Below are 24,459 nucleotides of genomic sequence, written 5' to 3' on the forward strand. Positions count from 1 at the left end.
CGCCTTTGAGGAAAAGAGCCACGTATAAAGTAATGCTGGATAAAGGACAAAAGGCAATTGATAATTATTTTATTGAAATACAAATAATACTTATTATAGCAATTTTTCTTTTTTTAAATCTGAATCTTTATTAAGTTAATAGCCCCACTGCCTGTGATTTGATAGCGCACGTTGAGGCACAGGGCAAAAACGAGACCTTCTCTAAAGCCCTATGCGTGCATCCAGCTGTATACGCGCTGGTTCAGGGGCATCTCACAAGTGCTGTGCGCTTCACTACGCACAGGCTACAGACATAGGGAAGTGTTGGGGAAGCCTGCAGCAAACTGTGATCATCGTGCTGAGTGTGGGACAGAAGATTTTGAGGTTTGGATCATAGACTCCTCGAAAGCGAAAGGGAATACGCACAGCTGCAGGACCCACTGCTCACACTCCCCCATTGGAGACGCCCATGGATGTAAGGAAGAGATGAACAACAGAAGTTGTGTCTTCTTCAGTGTCATCAATACATTGTAGACAGACTGCTCTGGCTAAAATGCTCTGTGCTAATAGCCACTATTGGTTGAAGGTGTACCGAAGTTCTTTAAGCACACATGTCTTCAAGAATATCAAAAGAGTCCAGTGGAATTATTAAAACTAATTTATTTTAGCTATTTTAGCACAAACAAAGAACTCTGACAATGACACAGTCAAAAATTATGTTGCCTCTGCACCTTCCAACACCGGGTGCCAATTTCCTGTCCTTTTATTACAGGTGTGTCTCCCTTCAACACAGGTAAACCACAGAGCCCCACATACAAAGGACAGTCAAGAGGGTTCCTAAACACCGGCCCCTTAATTGTTTGGGCCAGGAGCAATCAATTACAGTACAACAAAAATTAAAAGGAACCATTATTACACTTCTTGCCTTTAGTAATTGCTTCCATTATTGAAATTGCAACCATACAACAAAAATCCATAGTACATTCCACATTAAATGTCAAGTTAGTTAACCAACGCAAAACCCTTTGTCAGTTTCCACAATATTTCACCAGATTTTAATTTACTCAAACTACTACTTTCAGCCTCTCTTCCACTACCCGTACATAACAGGAAAGCCTATCTTCCCATGTTTTTCTGGGTTATTCCATGAAATGCCATCCTAAACCCACACCTGGGGCTTCAGCAGTCGGCCCTATGTCATAGCTGTTGAAATTTCCAAGGAATTCCAAATAGAGAAGTCCAACAAGTGTAAGAAGATCAGAGCTTGCAGTCTTTCACCCATGGGACCACACTGGTGATCCTGATTGTCCAGTTGTTTCTTGATCTTGTAACCTACACTGGCCCCTGTATGGCCAGCAGGTGGTGTCAGGCAATGGTTAAGAGAGAGAAGTGCTTGTCTTTCTTTTGGTTTCATACAAATAATTAATTTAGTGCAGGGTCTTATGAGCATGGGTCAACAGTTCCAAGTTCTTGCAGTTTAGTTTCCAACATGGGACTGGAAAAGTCCACATGAAGTCAGTTAGTACACGAAAACAAAGCCGATTTTCGGCCGCGCAGAGAAACGGTGCAGTGTTGACTTGTTGGTGAAAATGAACATTGGCCATTTTACACAAATCAATCTACTAAACATCAGATTGAGCGGAGAATATTTTCCCTCGTTCTCCGTTTAAATGAACGGGCTTTGCACTCGACCGGAAGTGTCTGTACAACGGAAGTGCAGAGACAAAGCAAAAAGTGGCAAAAGTGGACGGGGCGGAATAAGGTGAATGAGGACGTTAAAAGGACATGGGATGCCGTCCTTTGATGGACAGCTGCTGTGAGCCGCTCCAGTTCAATGGAATACAGAGGAAAGGTAATGTGTAGCCTACTTTCTTTATGCAAATACGCACATTTTCCCGCAATTGCTGGAAAAATATCAACGCAAATATCAACTGCACTGACTTTTTCCTCTACATTAGTACACACTATCGTGTTTGCACGTGAGCAAACACTTAGTAAATCAGGCCCACTATTGTATAATTACACTAAATACAACAGTACATTTAAAATAAGTAAGTATTAATTAGTTGCACCAAACTACTGACCTGTTTTGTTTCATTGTTCGACCAAACAATGAAACATAATTAGAACTGTATCAGTGCAGTTTGCATGGTGTTATTTAGAGCTCACATTGTGAATTCATGGCGTCTGTTACGGGTCACTGGGTCTATTCAAGACTAAATGAAACAGCAGCTGTTTGCACTTAAATGGTGTCCTTTATAAACTATATAGTTATATTTCCCTCTATGGAGCACTTCTTCCCAGCCTTAATTAATGTGGGTGTCATCTTCCTGGAAGGTGAAGCACTCATTAGGCTTGCGGAATGAGCCCGCTGGTATTGGCCCACTGGAAAATGATTGTGTGATAACCGCTACAGCACAGAGACTGTGTGTGAGCAGACTGTTAACAGAGCTCCCTGCTTCACTGGGAAATGCCAAGTGATGGACAGGGTAATCATGACATATGTCTAATGGAATGAAAGGTCAAAAATGCCGCAAATTAAGCCACAATTTTTCAATCAAACAAACTCAGAACTCTGGGGGTGTTTGAGCCAAACACAAGAGATTCATTTAAATCAAGCCCTTTTGGTTCCAAACAGGGCTTTAATTCTGAACAGAACTCTTTCAATAAGATTATAGACTAATTTCATCCAATGGTTTTAACCAATAGCTAATATAAGGGCAGTGGGCACTATTTTATAGTAACGTTAATTCATTCAAAGTATATGGCAAAGTACAGTCTACTCCGTCCCACTGACAGAAGAGTGAAACCATGAAAACTGGGCTCATTTCCTTAGACATACTTTGGTTTGGTGCATCATTTTGCACCAAACCAGAGAAGAGAATGTTGCCTATAGACAGAGACAGGCTAATAGAGTTCATATACAGTTGTAGCCAAAATAAAAGTGCGGACTGCCTTTAGTTGGCCCCACCCTCTCTCTGCACGTTTGTGCACACATCCCTTTCTGCCCTGCATGATCCCTCTGCCAGGAATCTTTACTGACTTTTGTGGGCTTTTTCAGACCAGTGACAGTTCGTGTGCCTGCAGATTATTCACAGCACTATTTCAAGTTATAAACCCGGGAGCGTGTTGTGTGTCTACCTGGGAGCGTGTTGTGTGTCTACCTGGGAGCGTGTTGTGTGTCTACCCGGGAGCGGGTTGTGTGTCTACCTGGGCGCATGTTGTGTGTCTACCTAGGCGCGTGTTGTGTGTCTACCCGGGAGCGGGTTGTGTGTCTACCTGGGAGCGTGTTGTGTGTCTACCTGGGCGCGTGTTGTGTGTCTACCCGGGAGCGGGTTGTGTGTCTACCCGGGACCGTGTTGTGTGTCTACCTGGGCGTGTGTTGTGTGTCTACCCGGGAGCGTGTTGTGTGTCTACCCGGGAGCGGGTTGTGTGTCTACCCGGGAGCGTGTTGTGTGTCTACCTGGGCGTGTGTTGTGTGTCTACCCGGGAGAGGGTTGTGTGTCTACCCGGGAGCGTGTTGTGTGTCTCCCCGGGGCGTGTGTTGTATGTCTACAAATACTTGTCTGACCAGCTTTGCCCCTACTCCTCCGGTTGCACCCTTAGGTCCTCAGGCCAGAACCTCCTCACTGTCCCAAGGACCCGCTTTAAACCAGAGGAGACTTGTCCTTTGAAGCAGTTGCATCTAAATTGTGGAATGAGCTTCCTCTGTTGCTACGTATAGCCGACAGCTGAAGACATGGCTGTCCGGGCGAGCTTTTAGCTGACAAGGCTGTCAACTGTTTTTATGTTAATTTTTTTGGTAACCTGTTGGTTTTGTGTCTCTGTGGAGCACTTGATTTTATCTGTGAAAGGAGCTATATAAATAAAGTTTCTACTTCTTCTTCTTAAAATAAATTAAACTAATTTAGAAAGAATAAGCAAACGCATTTAAACCTTTATATAGCCCACTGATTTTTCATTTATTAAGGGCAATATTTTAATTAAATTTAGTTGTTCTGAAGAACCCCCCTATAAATGACGCCTATAGATGTATAGATGAATCCAGGATTATTAAGCACTATGTGAATATACAGTATCTACCAAACAAATGCAGAAGATAAGTTCATTTACACACTGACACTAAAATGTCAGCTTTACCTTGCCATAGGTCCAGCCAAGCTCAATCTTGTTCATGGCCCACAGTTCATGGATATTTTCTGCCAGCTTATCTCGGACATTGTCCAGCAGAGGGGGTAGAACAACCTGCAGAGGGGCGAGACATCCAATGTAGCAGCAGGTTCACAGGCAAATGCAAAGACGGCAGTTGATTCAGTAGGTAAGAGAGAATACAGTTCACTCTCCTTACCTGGGTGGTGTCCACAGGTGTGGGGATGAATGAGGCTTGAGACAGAAACTTGGTGGTTCCTAGTAGATCTCGGACTCCTTCATGGTCCCGCTTGTACTCCTTCACAGGCTCCACATGCATCTTCTCTTTGGGCAGTAGCGCTTCATAACAAGGAGAGTAACCAGCAGGGGGCAGGAACTTGAAATCTCCATGACGCCCACCTAACAGGAAACGAACCCTGGGACAAGAAATTGTAAGATTTCTGCACAATCAATAATAGAATTCATTTGCCTGTACCAAGTTGTGGAGTTAATACCATTCCAAGAATCAAAGACAACATTTAATCTAGATCATTTTGATATGTTTTTGGTATTTTCAATAAGAATCAATTACACATGGCTACACTTTACAGTAAATACAGTAGTATGGATGAAAATAGACTCAATTTCTAAGCTTTACAAAATGTTACAGAACTATGGAGTGCCGTTCTCTCTTCGAAATGTTTAAGAGACAAAATGAACTCTGCTATCTCAGTGTCTGTAAGCTGAATGCAGGCACTTACTTGACCCCCGCTGAGAAGCTGACGACGGGAAAGAAGAAACCGTCAGTGTTGAAGTCCTCAAACATGCCCTGCACAGGCTGCCCGTTGATCCTGAAGGACATGGAGGGAGCACCCAAGTCCAGACAGCAGCTCACCACATCGTCTGAGTTCAGCAGGTGCTGGTTAATGGAGGCCACGGCCCGCGGGATTCGGCCTAGACAAACGCACCATGGATGGCTGTTATTGCTACAAAGTCATTGCAGATTTAGGCCAGGGTGATAGTGATGAGAAGAGATGTGAGAGAGGCAGAGGAGAGATTCACTTTAAAACATGAATGAGGCAGTTGGACTCTCTGGGAAAAGGTGAAACGGATGTTTTTTCCTCCAAGAGTAAAGATAAGAGAGGAATTAGTCGATTTAAGACATGTTGTAACAGGCATGCTATTAGCAGAACCAGATGTGTGAGTTTTAGAGTGCGCATAGTACACTTTTAAAGATAATACTGTAGTTACAACCCCTACTACTATGTATAAGAATACAAGGACCAAAGTGTGAGGTTTTTTTTTTTATTCACCTCCAATTGTTCTTTACCTATGACTTTTCTTGGAAACCCACAGGAGATTAGTATGAATAAAAGACTGTCATAGTTATATTTGAAAGTATAAATCCTACCTGACCACAGATGAAGCCCATCAAAGCTGTAGGAGTACAGGTCATCCCCCACACCATTGCCTCCCCATCCCTCTCCTCCACCAGGATACGGGGCATAGCCTTTAGTGTTGGCCCAGCCCACCCTCAGATGAGTAGGCTCTCCAGTAACAAAGTGGTCCACTTGGTCAATCACCAGCTCAAAATACCACTTTTTATACTGTGCTGAACCCTCAGCTACACCCAGGAAAACGTTTGGCCTCATGCTGTGGACAGAACACAAGTTCAGACCAGTGACCCACACTAAATTTCATATAATCCGTATAATGTGTGCTTTTACCTCTGAACATCATTGACAAGTTTAGTCTGCAGCAGCAGGTCCCTCTTAGGAAGCAGGTGGTCACAGATCAGGTTCTGATTGGTTCTTACGGCCACTCCATTACAAACACACAGAGAACACAGGACGTCCAAAACCTGACAGAGACGATTAATGTTATGACACACGTGCGTATGAAAATTAGATGCTAGTACATCCCTAAATTGACAACTATAAAATGGCAATGCACTTCTCAACGAGACTTCTGTGATTAGCAGCTGTTGTTAACAAGGATGCCCTTTCATGCCTTGTGAATTTATAGAGTAAATATTGGAGCCCCAGTTTAACACTGCATGTAAAGCACATAGTGAGAATGTAAACACTACACTTGGTCAGTTGATAGGAGGCTTAAGTTACAGCTATAACAAAGATTTACATAAGTGACATCACATCAGATGATGACCCAGAGCCCTTTTTAGGTTTCATTTAAGTCCCTTGTAAATTGTTTCCATCTATCTCTGACGCATTGGTTTATGTTGTTGTTATTGTGTCCAAGCGTAATTAATGGTGCAGATAAAGGTGAAGTCGAAATACTATAAATAACTGTCAACCTTATGGTTCCGTCCATGTTTGTAGAGCAGAGAAATGATAGACTTGATGTGGCTTTTTTGAATAATGTTCAGAGCTTCTGGGCTTTCCACCAATATACAGTGGAGGACTTCAAGGATTCCTAAAAGGGTACAGAAAAAAGTGCATTTTGTTACTTGTGAAATGTATGAAATATGTTTAATCTAATCTACTAAAATACCTGAAGATGACTCCAGTCTCTCGAGTTTGCTGACCAACCAGTCCAGATTTTTGGAAAACTGGGCACAGTTGGTCCTGTTACCACGAATTAGAGCAGCTGGGAACATTTTAATTAAATGTTAATATGTATATTTGAAGATACTTGATTTAGTGCTAAGCCTCTATACACTTTCTTCTTGCACTTAACTAAGGTCTTGTTCTATTGCATGCTTTAAGAGTTACACTAGGCTCTCATCTCTTACCATTAGGATTCAGGGACAGTGGACTGATGGTGCTCATTAACTGCATTTTGTGCCAAAGGAGAACTGATGACTGTCTAATATCCTCTAATTCAGCTTTTTAGGAACCTTTCATTAAACGCTAATTCTACATGGCCGAGCAATATGTCAATGTGGAATAGAGAGAAACAATGGCACTGAAACAATAGAATGTTCCAGAAAATGATCTGCACATCATGTGACTCTTAAAAAGTTTGTTGAGATTAGGAAGAGACCACAATGAGCAAGGCCCCTGCACAATTCATCATGTAAAGCCCGCTTTGTACATCGTGCCTCAGCATCCTTGGAGTTGACCTCACTACGGGGGGCGTTCTGTAACATGCACTGAGTTAGCACATGCTGCAAAGGTGATGATTAACTTAGGCAGGGTGTTGTCTTTTGGAGGGAAAGGCTGAATAATGATGGTATAACAAGAGGAAGTTTTCAAATGAAAAACCTTTCAAGGTTATCCCCAAAGTTGTAAAAAGATGTCATTATGTTTCACCACCTTGTCGATTGTCAATGGCCCCAAGTGTGCTGCTAAATCCACCTAATGTGTCAAAACAACTCCAATGTGAACTGGAGGTTGTAATATGTCATCTTAAATTAATCAGTCATTTACAAGTATTTAAGGTTCATTTTCTTTGTAATTCAACAACGATGGATATACTGCTAGTGTGTAGTAAGTAAGTACATTTTATTTTATCTACATTGAATTCACTCTATATAAGAGCAGGGCACATGCAGTGAAAATTGAAGTTAGTGGAAACATTGTCATCTCACACATCCCATATTTACATTTTTTTTTTACATGATTTGTCCATTTGTACCATTGAACTCTGTTTGTGCTGACTGAGTTTTCTACACTGTGTGTCTCGTGACCAACCTAAATGTTCCTGAATGGTGATTAGTTGGACATACTGTAACTGAGTAGTTAATGTGTTATTGTTGGGTGCAATGACAGCTGCTACGACATATACAACAGTTTGTTTTAAATTTGTTTTGAATATTGGCAGTGTGTTATACAGTACCCTTACCCAAAAGTTCATAAAGGAGGTTGCAAATCTCTTTCCACGCCGCTCCTGCCTCTTCCCCAGCAATTTCTCCAAAATGTGCAGCATTGTTGTACACATTCATTCGGTCAATGCCTTTGACCAAGAGAGCAAGCATACCCTAGAAAAAGATGTGCACCTTTATAAATAAAGTACACTTTGCCATCTTTACGATTGTACAATCGCAGGGATTTCTGGCAACTTGCTAGTCTTGTTTAAGGCAGGTGTACTATGAACACAGGAAAATACAAATACTGGTGAGTACGGGCTACAAAAAGTCACATTAGACACGTTAAGTCAGAAAACGTGTGTATTTTTCCCATAAGTTACAGTTTACTGATGTGCGGGTTGCAAGTTCCATCACGGACCCTGGGGGCTCCGGTTCAGGTCAGGTCGAGTCGTGAAATGCTCCTTCGATCGCGGGCCGGGTTGGGGCAGGTCAAAAAATGCCAGTTGCGGCCACTCTATGCTGCTGTACGCGCATTCATTGAATTCTGTCACAACTTATTTCATCATCTTTACAGCAGGTTTTTGGCGTAAATATATGGTGGATTTTCATAAAACAAGCAACTTTTTGCATCTTGTGATGCAGAGAACACTTCCACGCATCACTATTACAGTTGTTAGCTGCTTAAGTTAGATGGTGGACATGTTGTCAGTATAGATGACAAGCTGATCTTGATCATTTATTGGATCATTGCCACTTACTATACAGTGTGCAAATCTACGTTTGAGTATGAGCTTCATTTTGCATGTTCAACATTGTAAAACTATACAATATTTTCACATTACGTACAGTTATAGTAACAATTTTGTGTGGTATTAGCTGCCTTACCTCTTCTTTGAAGAGGTCTTGACGTTTTATGAGTGAACGTAGAAGGGTCTGTTTCTCTTCGTGCTCCAGCTCAGAGTCTGGCTGCTTGAAATACTCAATCAGGTCATTGAGTGTCTGAAGCACCTCTTCTATGTATCCTGCCACCTGGGAGTCCCCCTCAGTCATACTGTCTAAGGCTCTAGTGCCATTGGAAAGAAAATATGACGTTGGTTGGTTAAGCACATACTAAAGATGATTGTCTACGCGGTTAAGTTACTTGATAAAGTTGCTGAAGAGGAAGGTGGTGTTGCGGATGATGCGTGCAGCTCGAGACTCCTCGTGCTGGCAGCGCTGGAGGATCAGCCCATCGTCCGTGTGGCCCTCAGAGTGCAAGCAGGCCTGTAGGGAGAAAAAGAATCACTAAATTGTACAAAGTGTTCCATAGGGCATGACAGTTTTAAAAGGAGAGCCTTGATAATCACAAGCATTTTAAAACCAAACATTTGAATAGCCTAAACCAAAGTTCCTTGAAACAAGATAATTAAAATGAGCAGCCATTACTCTGAAGGTGTCAGGTGCATTGACTTGGTGCCAAAGCACAGAGTCTGGTGGCACAAGCCCCAGGCTCTGTCCCTGTGCTCTGCTCATTGTCACCTTTATGTGTCAGAAGGTATAACAAAAATGTACTTAACCAAATTGTATGCGCATTTGCTTATTTTGTACATAAGACATAATGTATAGGAAATATTTTTTTGGTACTTAAATGTGTTTTTATTTCATTTTTTACATGTCCTCTGTATTTTCAGTTACCCGTCTTTTCAGGGGACCGAGGCGGGATGCTTTGGCGTCGGGAGCCTGGTAGGACAACCACAGTCCTGTTGCTACATGCATGACAAAGCACATCGAGTCTCCATACTTAATCTCAGGTACACCCATGCCGTCAATGTCTCGCTTTGGGCCCATGTCACCCTTTTCCTGAGGGGGTAAACACAAAGATTACATCATGGACACAAATGGGGCAGCACAATTGGACAGTGTGATAATTTGGATTGTTCCAGACACCACTCAAAAAATAAGCACGCAAAGTGACAAAAAAAACCAACTGTATAAAATGATGACGTTGCAGCTGCTCTTATACAACAGAATGAAGTTGCAATAATCCTCCAAAGCGATGAATCTTACTTTGGAGGGTCTGAAGCAGAAAGCAGTAGCTTTGGTATGCGACTTCTCTCTGTCTTGAAGAACCAGCCCTTTGTCTTCGGTCAGGGCCAGGTAATAACCAGTGGAGAGATGTCGAAGTCGGAAAGGCTGCCCCCAACGGAGATGACTACCACTCCAGCTGCATAAAGAAGCATACATTTACCAACCGGACAATGTAGGCAGTTTCTCATACATAATGTATTTGCAACAACACTGCTCAGACTAGATCAGGTGTGACTAGCTAGTAAGATACCAAGAGCCAAAATTTTCATCTTTGATCCTATGAAGGATCACGATGTCCAGAGAATGATCAGGCCGTCAGCATCATATTACATTTCATCATAATAAAAACTTTATTGATACTATATCTGCCTGTTTATTGTTCTCTAATGTTTGTGCATTGTACTTTTAATAGGTTTCCTTGATGTAAGGTGACCTTGAGTAAGGCGCCAAACAAATATGATTATTGTTATTATTTATGCCATGACCATTTTTTTGTTGTTGTGGTTTTTCAAAACTGTTCAAACATTGTAATCAAAAAGGTGATTCATTGTAAAATGGGAACTGTGTAAAGATGAGGGTCTGGGGTGAAGAATTATTTTTCATACAATGTGCAGTTTCTTGCATTTTGGTTTTTAGATGTAATGCCTTTTTTAGATGTAATATTTCCAGCTGCTCAGTAACAATTATAGTAGACTTTATAGTTTTACTCAATTTATATTAAATAAACTGCACATTTTCTGCTTATCTACTCAGAGTGGGACAGTATTTTTCGTATTTATTTATCAACATTACTATTATTTATTTTTTAGTGCTGGAGTATGTTTGTGTCTGGGGCCCTGCCCACTGAGGCCCCTCCTCTGATTCGCCCCAGTTGTTAGCTGCTTCCGTTAGACGATGGACATGTTGTCAGTATAGATGACAAGCTGATCTTGATCATTTATTGGATCATTGCCACTTACTATACAGTGTGCAAATCTACGTGTGAGTACGAGCTTCATTTTGCAAAGAGCCGCATTATATCAAACGTACCCAATCAGGCAAAGATTCGCACTCTGAGCGACCAAGAGCCGCATACGGCTCGTGAGCCAGACCTTCCAGCTGTGAAGCTTAGTATGACTATGAACCCAAGAGAATCATATTTTCAATTTATTTATTCATATATTTATCTATTAATATTATCTAATTTTGCGTTGTTTTTTTTGTTGTTTTTTTACTTTCATAGGTGCATCTGCTGCACATCCAGGTGTACAAACTATGACAGACAGCCCCCAGAGGGAGAGCAGCGGACATGACGGTGACGGATGAAAGCCGTAGGTGAACTTAGGTGGCTTATCTTCTGTGGGGCTCCTCTTTCTAATTTGGTGTGACAACCAGAAGAGGAGACGACTGACGGCTTATATGGAATGGACACGAAAGAGCCAATAGGACGAGGCTGTCAGACAGCGCCACTTGTCGGGATGGACAATGTCAGCGCAGCGGTAAGAAATCAGTAACTTTATCAGCTGTTTTTCACACTATAAAATAGTCTTTTTATAGTCCATTTTTGATATGGACACATCAATAAAATTGGACATCATCTGTATTTATGCTAATCATAAGAACTGAGAATTGTGAAGGGCTTTATTGACTATAGTTCAATATCAGGCCACATTGTTGATAACTTAGCACAATAACTTTATATTAGGGGTGGGCCGAGATACAAATCTCACGAGACGAGATTTTGACATAATTTGCAATGGCATATAATACTTTGTTCTTATGCTTCCTTTGTATGGAGCAATTGTATTGTATTTTTGTAACATGATAAAACAAAAACTAATAAGGATGGGAATTGAAGATTTACCAAAATCATGCAGACTCTATTTGTGAGCATAGTTTAATACATTTGGCTCTAGGTGCATTCAGCTTAAATTTAATTTCCTATTGTAATATTGAATAATTACACAGAATTTGAAGCTTAAAAGTTGATTTCAGGAGGAGGAGACAGGCTTAGATTCGGTCTGTGTCAACACTGATGCACAGGAGGCTTTAAACAGAGACTGATTCTTAGACCTCTTTCTTCTCTTTCTTCCTCAAATGGCCCACTGTACACAGTAATTATCCCTTCATATTCTGCACGCTGTGCTTTCGGCCCCTCCTTCCCTGTCCACGCAGGCGTGAGCAAAACATCCACTTTGTTTTGCTTCTTCCATGCGTGGCAGAGTTCACGTGTACAAACAAGGTTTTAGTTCAAAATGAAAGAGAAAGTAACAATGTGTTTAAACACTGAGGCGACGGACCCAAAAGCCTGAACATGAAAACTTATCAAATGAATCTTTCTTTTTAAAGTGCTAATCAATATATTAAGTACATACAGTTACATATCTATTGCCTATATATTCCCCTTAAGCAATCTACAGTAAGTAGGTCAATATCTAAATTGCAGCCTATTAAAAAAATAATAATAATAATAACTAGAAATGATTGACTGCGGAATTGCGGGAAGCGAATGCAGAAATTGCATAAACTGTTCAAATTGCAGAAATTGCTTAATTTGCATAATTGAATTTGCATAAACTGGTAAAATGCATAAAATGTCATGTTGCATAAACTGTATTCACCTTATTCCGCCCCGCCCACATTTGCCTCTTTTTGCGTTGTCTCGGCACTTCCGTTGTCCAGACACTTCCAGTCGAGCGCGAAGCCCGTTTTAACGGAGAACGAGGGAAAATATTCTCCGCTCATATGCTGTATAAGTTGTGGCCATTTACCATAAACAACACAGTTTGGGAACCACTGTACTCCTTCGATAATAGGTGGGGAGGTGAAATATGAGAGCGAGTGTGTGTGTGTGAGTGTGTGTGTGTGTGTGTGCGTTAAGATTTTGTTTATTATTATTATTTAGTTTTTATTGTATTATTATTACTGTTATCAGTTTGTTTGATTTGATTGCATCTACTCTGCTGTTTTCTGTTCTTTTTTTCTTGGACATTTTGAGGACCCCAATGAAAACGAGATGATTCATCTCTTGGGGCTGATCCTCTAATAAAATGTTCATAAATAAATAAATCTGATGTTTAGTCGATTGATTTGTGTAAAATGGCCAATGTTCATTTGCACCGACATGTCAACACTTTAGCGTTTCTCAGCGCGGCCGAAAAACGGCTTTGTTTTCGTGTAGTGACTGATTTTATGTGGACTTCTCCGGCCCCATGTTAACACGTAGGAGAAAAGGGGCGGGCACAATTCATGGCGGCGCCCACGCGAGGCTCCGAAATAAGGTGAATAAACTGCATAAAGTGGAAAAATGCATGAATGGGTTAATTTGCATACATTATGTAAGTTGCATAAACTCTTTAAAATTCATAAATCCTAAATGGCATAAACTCTTAAGTTGCATAAACGGTTTAAAATGCATAAACTGGTTAAATCCCATAAAGTGGTTAATTTGCATAAATTATTAATATTGGTAAATGGTCTCAACTTATATAGCGCTTTTCCACCAACATTAAGCACTCAAAGCGCTTTACAGCAAGGATCCACTCACCCATTCATACTCTCATTCATACACCAATGTACGCAGAAACTGGGGGCAATGTGGGTGAAGTGTCTTGCCCAAGGACACAACGACAATGTGCACTTTTAGGAGGTGGGATTCGAACCCCCGATCTTCCAATCATGAGACGACCCACTCTACCATCTGTGCCACTGTGCCACTCTCTCTCCTGGTGAACGACTGAGTGTTCAGTTGTGTCGTAACAGCGGAACGGAAGTGCTCAGCGTCTGTAATGTTGTGTCTTAATTCTATGCTTACGGCCTGATTTTAATTTGTAAAACAGCTTTTTAATTATTTCTGTCGTAAGAGAGAAACAAAGAGAAAAAAAAAGAAAAAGAAAAAAAAAAAAAAAAAAAAGGATGTGCCCGAGGTGCTTCCAGGTCAGCTGGGGCCAAAACAAACAAACAAACATCCCCTGAGCGTCTGAACAGATCAGTCATGTTTGCGCTGCAGCTGAAGATGGAGCTTGTTACCTACTCTGGACACACATGTTCTTTTTTCTTAACTAACGATGTCACGGAGAAAAAGAAGCGCGTTTGGCTACGAGGACGAGGAGTTTGTTCAACTTTTTTCAAGAAGAGGCCAATCTAAGTTGTTTTTTTCTCCGGGATTCAGCGACTATCACCAAAATATTGTTTTTCTGTGACTGTCTCTGATGGATGTTTGGTGAACCTTCACCAGAATCAAAGTGGATTAACTTTTATAACCAACGCGAGTCCCACAATGTAAACAGCGATGGACCAGAGTGGTGAGTCAATCCAAACGCGGGTTAGCTTGTGTGTTAGCATATTAGCTTGTGTGTTAGCCATTTATGAAGCTGTGTTGCAGATGTCAACTCCGTATAACTGCATCGTGAAGTAACTTCACTTATTGCTGTTTATTTATATTACGGTAAAGTTGTATGAGCAGAGAGAGGGGGCGGAGTTAACTGAATCGAAGCGTTGTGTCTTCCGGGTTCGAAAAATACCTCCAGAAAACACTTATATTTATCACAAAAATGAGTGCTCCATAATGGTAGAGGTACAATATATCATATACATGCCTATACTTAACTTTGGAATGGCTAAAATAGCATGATATAGCTCCTTTAATATTGCATAAACTTTTATATTCCATAAACTGGTCAAACTGTTGAAATGGCCTCAGTGCTTGATTGGCAGAAGCTGCACAAATGGCTGAAAGGCCTGGAGTCTCCCCATTGGCTGGATTCCCCCATACACACCAATGCAAAAATTTCAAACTCTCGTATAAAAAAACTGGAAATCTGCAGAAGGCCAATTTTTTCTCAAAACCCAAAAGTTGCATAAGCTGAACATGCACAAAGTGCAGAAATTGCATAAAATGCAGAAAAAAATGCAGAAAAGCATGGATTTGCGGCAGCACCATTCTCCTCAACATGTGGAACATTTTGATGCATAACTTGCATAAATTGCACAAAGCATGAAGGTGCTGAAAGCTGCAGAAAATCAGGAAAAAGATGGAAGAGGAATAATAATAAAGAACATGAAAACCAATAATTGACTGCGGAAGAATTCCGCAGTCAATCCATAATACTAAATCACAAGATTCTTTTACACCATGACAAGAAATCTCATGGCAATTGCATTTTGGCCCATCCCTATATATGATATTAAATTATTTACAAAATCTGTCCCTGTCTGTGTTGATTATTAGTTACACTAAATATATAACATTTTTGTTGATGTTGCTGTTTGTAGGGTGTCAAGAAGTGCCCTTTTATCTCGGTTGAGCATCTGCCCCTCAAAATTACCTGTACATCACTAAGTGCACAACACTGTGACTTCACCTGATCCTCAAAGGCTCCAGTCTCCACAGCGATCGGGCCCTGGATCCTCCTTTTCCTGCCTCATAGTTCACTATTCTGAAAACAATACAATTAGTAATGTCAGATTTAAAAATCTTCATTTCTTAAAAAAAATACACACAAAAAAAAAAGTTAAAGCAAATAATGCTTAAAAAGTATAGATTACCTTTGCTCTTCTTCACTCTTATCTGCTCCTGGGATGGTCAAACTTTCATCGTGTCCATGACAAAGTCGCATAACATGGCCACCAATCAAATACCCTTCAAAAAAGCAAGTCATTAAAGATAATACACTTGTATCATGGAGTGATGAAAGAGCCATAGCGTAATTTGTCGCCATGCCTGAGAGTGAAATGTACCTGCAGCCACGTTGCTTGAAGAACAAGTCGGCTGGACATTCCAAAGAGTCTGCATGAAAGAGGCATCTACCTGGAAGTTCCCATTTGAAGCAGAGAGGTGCTGAAAAGAGGATGTACCGTTTTCAGTAAGTAAATGATTCTAATAAAAGTAATAAAATACATACATGAACAATCCTTTTATATCACCTTTTCCATAGTACCACCTGGGTTTGTCTCACTATTGTTAACAATCCCTCTAAAAATTTCCCTAACCTGTTTGTTTACTGAGCTAGTTTATTTGAGCGCAGGTACAGAGCTGTGCGTATGAGACAGAGCATTAGCTATACGTCAGACAGAGTGGTGCTTTATCAAGGAACGGTGAAGAAGAAAAAATACGACAGCGGCACTGGTAATCGGATTTCCATTACAGATACGGCCTTGGAAGTTTTATCCTCAATTGCCTTGTCACTTGTATGTTTGGGGGACTGAGATAGGTATCCAAGTTCCCCAAGGGCCATTAAACTTTATAAAGTGCTTCTGGAGATGACAGTGAATCAAAACAAGTCTGGCAATGTGATGCAAATGGGATTTGAACTAGACAAATACAGCAGTCTGAAAGTTAATAATGTAAACAAAAAGCACCATCTCAAAATAAAAAAACTGTGAACAAGAAGCTAAGTTTAAAAAAAGCCTCAGGAGCAGTTGGCCTTGACCCACCAGATATCTCTCTGTGGAGACGCTGACGAGAATCAGGTCGTCTCCAATCCGGACCTTCTCTCCTTCAGACCTCTGCTTGGACGCAGGGTGAATGGTCCACCAGCAAGACTCCCCTGGGCACATTCAGACAAATTCAAGTCTTTCTCAAATAATCAGCTCATTCAGCACAGCATATGTATTTTTTTAAGTATTTGAAGCCACAACTTATTTTCATCTTAGAGCCTCAAATAAAATAAACTGCATTAATGTTACACAACTAGAAAAAAATACAATAAGGTATACTTATTGATCCCCAAAGGGGAGTTCATTCTCTGCATTTGACCCATCCTTCACTGGGACAACCGGTAGGAGCAGTGGGCAGTCGGAATCTATTGAACATGTTTTTAATGCTAGGGGAAACCGGAATACCCAGAGAAAACCTACAGACACAGGGAGAACATGCAAACTCCTGATGTCTGTATTTCTATCCACTCTATGTTAATGTGTATTTACTGCAACTTGCATAGAGACACACAGTCTTTGTATGTTATTTATGTAAATTAAATACTCTGTATCAGACACTTTTTGTCAATGCATTTTGTAAAAAAAAAATCCCTTTATTTTGACTGGCCTGCAATTGTCACATGGCAAGCCAATCAGTCCACACAAATACAGGTGCATCCGTGGCACATGTTGACTGATGAAGGGCCAAGACGCCCGAAATATTACCTAGGTGTAAGCAATAAATACATGTTTTATGCTTGGGAGTAAGCTGTGCAGGCCTTTTTTCTTGTTTCTTAGAACATGCAAACTCCACACAGAAATTTTCTTGCAAAGTGGATGGTGCATAAGTTACTAATCCAATACCAATCATTGGAAATCAGTCCTTCAGGGCAGTATAGTGAACTGCACTGTACCTATGGAGTCTTCTTGTAGCCCCACATCGAACGACAGTTTGTCTGTCAACGACCGCGATGTCTTCAAACATGTCAGGTACTGGTTTAAATACAAAATGTTAGTTAATTTTTGGTGAAATTTGTACTAATAAACGCTATGCCTTAGTACTTACCATTCCACTAAAGGAGTGACGTAGGAGGATTGCATGACCATAAAGGAGGGTCCGGTGACCACCCCCTTGTCCCGCCTGGGAGAAACAAAAGAGAGCTCATTTACAACATCAAAGAGTCAAATTATGAGTGGACATGTTGAGGATCATTATGTTTATCGAACCTTTCAGTGAGTAAAATACCAGTTACTTGTCAGACAAAGCAGTAATACAGCATCCCTTGACTTAACAAGGAAAACAAATCTTCTTTCAGACACAATGCAAGCAAATAAATGACAGGACACATTTTTCACTTTCAAATCAATCAAACAGCAACACAAACAAGAATAACAAGATGACATTTTAATGGAAAGGAAAAGATGTTTGACTTGAATTTCAAGACGCATCCTTACCCTTTTGATCAACTTCTATGGCAGCAAAAAAAAGAATAGATATTGTCTTGTAAGTACTGCCTTCCACAGAACATAAGAGTAAAGATTGGACCACTGGACTTTTTGTACAAGCAGCAGGTTGCTGTCACATGATGCCATACCATTCAAATAGTACAGTCTGAAACTACAGCCAGGTATGAACTATACTTTGAAAATCAGCTGTTAAAGATCTCTCTAGTTATGGAGTTGATCCACAGGAAAGGAAAACTGGAACAAGTTGAAATAAAGAAGATGTTTGTGAAAGCTCTCAGTCATCCAGGATGTTTTATATCATGGTATGTTGATTTTCAAAATCACCTGGACTGGGTTGTTTTCTCAGGAGTCTTTGCTTATCATCATCGATGAGCGAGAAGAAATCCCTGAGAAAAGTGTCAAAACATCATCAACTCAAACAACCCGGTCAAGTTGATAACTTTGATCAGCTCCACAAATATAAAATAATAAACTGTTGTGGATCTTTTCAAACTAGTGCCCTATTATCTTTGGAGAAGATGAACCTGTAAGATTGATATATAACGGTAGTAGAGCAAAGACTTTCTGACATTCTGACTTTCCTTAATCCTGTTGCTTTGAGGGAGGATTACATTTTACTTCTGACTACTTGTGTCTAATTGATGACTGACCAAAAAGGAAATGGAGGGTTTGATCAAAAAGACAAATGGGAAGAGTATTCTGCAACAGCTGTGTGAAGTGGTCAGCCTGGTATTTCAGTCCGAAGCTCATGCTGACACATCACTGCCAAGAAGTGTGACCTTTTCTTTGCCCCGTGCCCTTCCCCTCAACAAGGGACAAGGAACTCCACTTTTGTTCAATTTTATTTACATGAACTCACAATGTAAGTTATATCCATGATGACACTTCGGCTTGGACTCCTGGCTCAGCTGCATTGTCTGTTCAGAACCTGCCTGTCAGTCTGTGGTAGATTATTATTACCAACACTTGATAATATTACACACTGCTGACTGTGGTTTGACTCAAGTAGAAAGCATTCCCATAACATAAGCTAGTAATAACCGGAGCAGACAGTTCAACAAGAGGTGACTCTGGCAACTGAACATCGGCTGCTTTACGTTGCCCTTGCTTTTTTATGGTATTGGTGAGTAAAAGATACATTTCTACCTCTGGGGACAACAGAATTATATTCTAAAGTGCAACATTCTCATTTAGCAGGCGTTTCCAGGAGAAGTGATGTGAAAGCATCCGAATATTGACATAAGTTATAACTGAATGCTTCCAACATTGCAGCAATACAATGTTATGCAAATACAAGTGTGATTAAAAACAACTGGCACAAAATCTGGAGGAAAGTAAAAGGTTGGAAAGAAACACACTGAAATCCCAAAAGATTTCAGAACATTCAAAATCATCAAATGAAATGTGAAACCAAACCCAGAGAAAACAGTTGCACGCGCAGAACAAAGAGAGGAACATCTTTAAAACGTGGGTGACACTATAAGAGCCAGGCTTCATTTGACTTATGTGCACAAGGCGACAGCACCAATGTCTATTTCAGGATTGTCACAAGTTACAATTTAGGACCCTGTCACAGGAAATTGATTGTCTCCGGAGCAGTGAGTGATGGCATGGTGAGAACTTTATCTGCAAAAATTAATGCATTTGGACAAGCACGCTGTTACATTTATTGCTGTACTGAATTCAGAGGTTGCTCAGTATCAGTGCTGTCCATGCTGACATTTTCTGCTTTTTGAATGTATCATTTAGTATAGTATACATGACTGGTGATCTTAATGACAATCAAGTAATAGGCATGAGAAAGCAGGGGAATTTTCATCAGGACTGTTAATCATTCAGATACATGGTCATGCAGGCGGACGAGGCACTGAGCCAGCAAATGGACCTACCCATTTTTCATGGTCTGCACTCTAGTAACACACAGATACAAATGAAAAGAATGTGTTATTTGGAAGTGCTGCATCAATTACACAATGTGAGAGTTGCGATGGAGAGGAATGGGCCTTTCCTCAGGAAGAGAGGACGATGATTTATTAGCTTTGTATCAGAGTTGCATTCTAGCCAGCAGAGTGTTGTGCTGCCAAACAAGGCGGGACAACAATGCTGCTTTGTTGACTACAATACAAATCTGCTGCCTAATAACAATGCAGAGCTGACCTGCAGCAGAGGGCCACACTGTGTGATGCATTAAGTGCACACAGCCAGGATCACATCTGTACTCTGTACTGTTGTTTGAACTGAAGCACTCACGCCTGTGCTTCCCAATGTGGAGTAAGTGCACTGCAACATTCATGCTGTAATGGATATTCTCATCTCTGTTCCTTTAGGACAGTAGAGCTCTGTGTACAATAATATGCAATATTCAAATGCACACACCAGAGTTTTCACACAGAATAGAGAGAGAATGCCACTGTGTTTTGAAAGTGACGGCTTGTGTGTCTGCAGAAAGATTTTAGAAAAGGAAAGCAATGTTTTCTCTTTGTTTTTTGTTCTCTTTATTTTAGGTGGTTAAAAAAAAAAAAATTGATCCCTAAAATACAGGACCTGTGATGGCAAGATGCCCTTGAAAACAGTACTGATTGCTGGTGAAATGATAGATAATGCGAATGGAAATGGCTGATTGAGAACCGTGCATTATTGCCTGCCTCCACTATGACTATAAAGAGTTAAGCCGTCAGACATTAAAAAGAATGTGGAGCTCACAGAGGCACTGATCAAAAAAGAACAGAGTGCAACAAAGAGTGCACCCCCAGATCATTGTGCCTCTGCTCCTGTCCCCAGACACTCTCCTTATCTGAGTGTCTCCTCTCTTTTACAAAACAGAATAAATGTCCTCTCCAAAATGGACCGGCTCCTATTTAGAAGAATACATTTCCTGGATCAGAGAATAGTTAGTCTTACACTTATCTATTCAACTCATACAGAGACATGTGCACTGAAACAAATCCTCACTCTTCTTCAAATCTTCATATACCTTTCTGGTCATCATTCATGTAAGACAAAAGAACTTCTGAAGATAATCTGAAGGCTTTGGACGAAAGAATGGAAATCCATACTCACCCCTTCACTGCTCTGCCCAGTGTTGGCCAGCATCTCCTGCAGAGCCCGCACTGACAGAGCCTGCTCCAGCACAAAGTTACAGATGCACATGTCAGGAGGAACATGCTGCAGCCAGAAAAGAGGAAGAAAAGTACAGTGTATTAGCTTTAGTCTTCAGAAATTACAATAAACAATAAACATTACATAATACAGTTTTGAAATAAAAATATAAAAGTACTAAGTGTTAATGAGCTGGTTTCTGATTTAGTTTTATTTATTAATATATAAATACTTTCCACTCAAGTCCCATTTAAGATGAAATTGTTTCTATTTAATTCCTCCAGAGTCCAAACAATGAACAGGAGGATTGCCTGTGGACGGCCCGATTCTATACACATTTACCTGTACAGCCCATAATTACACTCACTGTAGATATTTACTGAGAACTCATTGATGGAATTATATGAATGCTTTCTCTAATAATGCCCACTGGAAGTGTTACTAATAGTAAATTATCCACGCTGTCTGCAGTAAAACAGAACAAGGCATCATAATCATCATGTGCAGGTTTCTTCTTTCCACAATTACCAACAGAAAAGCCTCTTAACTAGCTCTCGATTGGATTATTCCACGTCGCTGGTGTAGTGGAATGATTAAGTATTGGCTGCAGGACTCTGTAACACAAACGGCTGACCCCTGACCCCAGCAATGAAGAGAGAAATGTGAGCATAGGGCAGGCTGTGGTGATAATGAGCAGAGCCTCCACTGAAACTAAACACGTAAAGAGTCTCTGGGCTGCACAGAACAGGGGACATCCTGGAAACTTCGGCGATCACACTGGTCAGCGAGGTTCACTACTGAGACAAGACCTCACGATGTCACTCATTATCTCCCCGACTCTAACTTTGCTCTAGTTCAAAATCTGAACTAATTTGTAACCGCCAGGCTACCACGTGACGCTCAAGTTCCTTTGGATGAAGATCAGTTTTGTGTTTGAAAGCACCAGATGAAAATAGAGGTGCGACTACCCGATTCAGTGTTCATTGCACAAACATAACAGGTAGTGGGAGATAAGCCGTCAGGTTTGTCAGGTCTTATCACTTAATAACTCTCTTCATTCGGCCGCAGCTTGAAATGCACAGCTCGTGAAAAGAGGCTGTGATCACATGTTTATCACCCTGCCACATCACGGACTGTAAAGCTAGGTCTGACCAGCTTAAAACACATGATAATAACTGGGTTTAATTACACTGTGCACCTTAAATGCACCGTGAATGCTGCAAATACAATACCAATCCATACTGATCGCAGTAAAACCCAACAATGATTATCCAGATGTTTTTGAGGGTCAACAAAAAATAAAAGGAAGTCTGACACCGAAGTCGTCATCACTACTGTAGATGTTTGTCCAATTTGGAAACAAAGCTCAGGAGAAGTGTGTGCTTCATCCGATGCATCATTTCTATAAACAGTCCTTTGGGAGACCAATTGGGAGGAGACTAAACTTGGAGCGCCGCTGGCCTTCATTTGGAGATGGTCCTTATCTAATTAACTCAATAGCAAAGTGTGTGCACTTTACCAAAGCAGATGGACACGATGGAATGAAGCGTCTGGTTTTTAGTGTCTCTTTGATTTACACTCACATCAGGAAGAAGCCAAGAACATGTCCAGGCCTGCTGCACCGCTCCATGCATTATCCGCCCTAACATTATTTTAATTAGAACATATTTCATAGTTCAACACTCAGCTTCTCAGCACACTATAACTTATTACTAATTAGGAAAAAATGACTCATCAGAAAAGAAGTGTTTGCTAACACCAAATAAAGTATAGAGAATTTATACCTGGGCGAGCTTCATAAACTTAAGTGAGCTGCACTTCCTTGATTACTTTTCACAACTTTGATATTGTGCAGTAAAAGACACTTCCTCAGCATGAACACAACATTACCCTGTCAGCAGACTTTTCAAAAGGCCTTAAAAACGGAGGCTCTTACAAAGATGAAAAGGTTGATGAATGGATGTGTGGATGCTCTGACACACAGAAAACCTTTGTCCTGAGATAACTGTGCTTACCTTCGCGTCTGAGGTGGACTCGAGGTAGCAGAGCCGGTTGCCCAGGCCCTCCACGGCCAGGCAGAACTTCCGGTGCTCCTTCTGGATGGTGGCCACACTCTGGAGCACCACCTCATCATCCTGCGCACAAACAGCAAACAAACAGCAGCGATCAGCACCCAGTCACAGCAGCATTATGCCCCCGTGAAGAAACCATCGCTATTTTGTGCAAATCAATCCTTTCATTCACAATACTCAGCAGAACGTTAAATATAGCCATCAGGAAAAGTCAGGACATGTCAGAGTGTGGTGTTGTGGGTACAGCACTACATAGCTACACTCACTCAGATCCAGAGATATTGATTTTTTTTCCCTTCTAGTGCTTGCGTCTGAGCGCGTGTGACCATGTGTGTGTGCCAGCTCACGTCCCACACGGGCTCGGCTGAGGGTTGCTATGGTTCTCACCGCCTTCACAGCAGCATTAAAACAAAACATATAGATACAGTGTCCAGTTACTCAGGAGGTGAGACCAAAGATCGCCACCTTTAATTCCAGCATTCAGCAAACATATTTTAAATCACTGCATTGTCTATAATGGAACAAACATACAGCATCATTGGCAAGCTGTGTTTAATTAATGCCATTGCGTCGTCCTCCTGTTTACTCGGAAATGGCTTGGAGCAGTAATCAACTTTCCACAAGAATAGAACGTAAAAATGAATGAACGATGTAAATATGATTTAGTTTAGATCTCTAGTATTAGTTTAACAATAGATTTTTCAGCCTTCACTCAAACGTTAAAAGCTCGAAGATCTGGTGAAAAATGTGCACTGTCAACTCTGCATTTTACAACAGAAATTGAAAATAGTTACATTATTTTGCAAGACCATGCAGCCCTGGTGCATTCCAAAGCAACTGAGGTCCACATTTCTTTCTTTTCACTCCTTGTACTGCACCTTTGTTCCACAGTTTTTTGCAGCAGCCACTTTGCCAAACTGTTAAATTTGGCATACTGTAATATTCAATACCGCACTAAAGAACTGCTACAATGTCCTGCTCGCTCTCAAAATGAAGTAAAAAAGACACAAAGAAAGATGTAGCATAAACAGTGTTTCCAATCTTCAGGCCATTCCTATAAATGCACTTTTTCTATCCATTCCACACTCATTTTGTCCATCCAAGCCTGGCCAGCATGAACTTTCGGACCGCAGTGGGAGCAGGAAGTCAGTTTGGAGCAGAGACTTCCCACCTCTTAAACCAAATAAAAACAGTGGTTTCGATGGAGCTGGCTTGGATTCTGCGGGGCAGCGGTGGGACCTGGCACCACGACTGAAACTATATTTGTGTTGCTCTGATGCGGCCTGGCTTTAAGCGGCTTTAATTGGTAGCAGTTCGTTATCGGTGCTGTGCTATTTGGATACCAGGTGACACATTTCAACACAATGTACCTTCAGCAGCAGGCCTTGACTTAGACACTTTGTTAACACTGAGTTACACAAAACAACGCAGCGGAGGACATATATGTACCAGGGCTTCAAAAGACGCTGTTAGCAAAAGCTG

The 24,459-nt window shown here is 41.0% G+C and overlaps 1 protein-coding gene across 1 annotated transcript in view; it reads right to left on the bottom strand.

The window, feature by feature from the left end:
• Nucleotides 1–24,459, bottom strand: part of ryr3 (ryanodine receptor 3) — a gene marked incomplete at its 5' end in the record, with an annotated part of 83,927 nt that overhangs the window by 49,147 nt on the left and 10,321 nt on the right. Inside the window, 21 exon segments of the mRNA XM_079572619.1 lie at nucleotides 4,120–4,224; nucleotides 4,328–4,544; nucleotides 4,869–5,061; nucleotides 5,519–5,760; nucleotides 5,835–5,968; nucleotides 6,422–6,540; nucleotides 6,619–6,714; nucleotides 7,912–8,047; nucleotides 8,762–8,939; nucleotides 9,018–9,139; nucleotides 9,551–9,715; nucleotides 9,923–10,079; nucleotides 15,286–15,360; nucleotides 15,470–15,563; nucleotides 15,662–15,761; nucleotides 16,358–16,470; nucleotides 17,254–17,332; nucleotides 17,406–17,480; nucleotides 19,696–19,716; nucleotides 20,867–20,971; nucleotides 22,921–23,040. Coding sequence (XP_079428745.1) covers nucleotides 4,120–4,224; nucleotides 4,328–4,544; nucleotides 4,869–5,061; nucleotides 5,519–5,760; nucleotides 5,835–5,968; nucleotides 6,422–6,540; nucleotides 6,619–6,714; nucleotides 7,912–8,047; nucleotides 8,762–8,939; nucleotides 9,018–9,139; nucleotides 9,551–9,715; nucleotides 9,923–10,079; nucleotides 15,286–15,360; nucleotides 15,470–15,563; nucleotides 15,662–15,761; nucleotides 16,358–16,470; nucleotides 17,254–17,332; nucleotides 17,406–17,480; nucleotides 19,696–19,716; nucleotides 20,867–20,971; nucleotides 22,921–23,040 — 2,646 coding nt within the window.

This window comes from Gobius niger, assembly GCF_951799975.1.
Source record: "Gobius niger genome assembly, chromosome: 15".
NCBI lineage: Eukaryota > Metazoa > Chordata > Actinopteri > Gobiiformes > Gobiidae > Gobius > Gobius niger.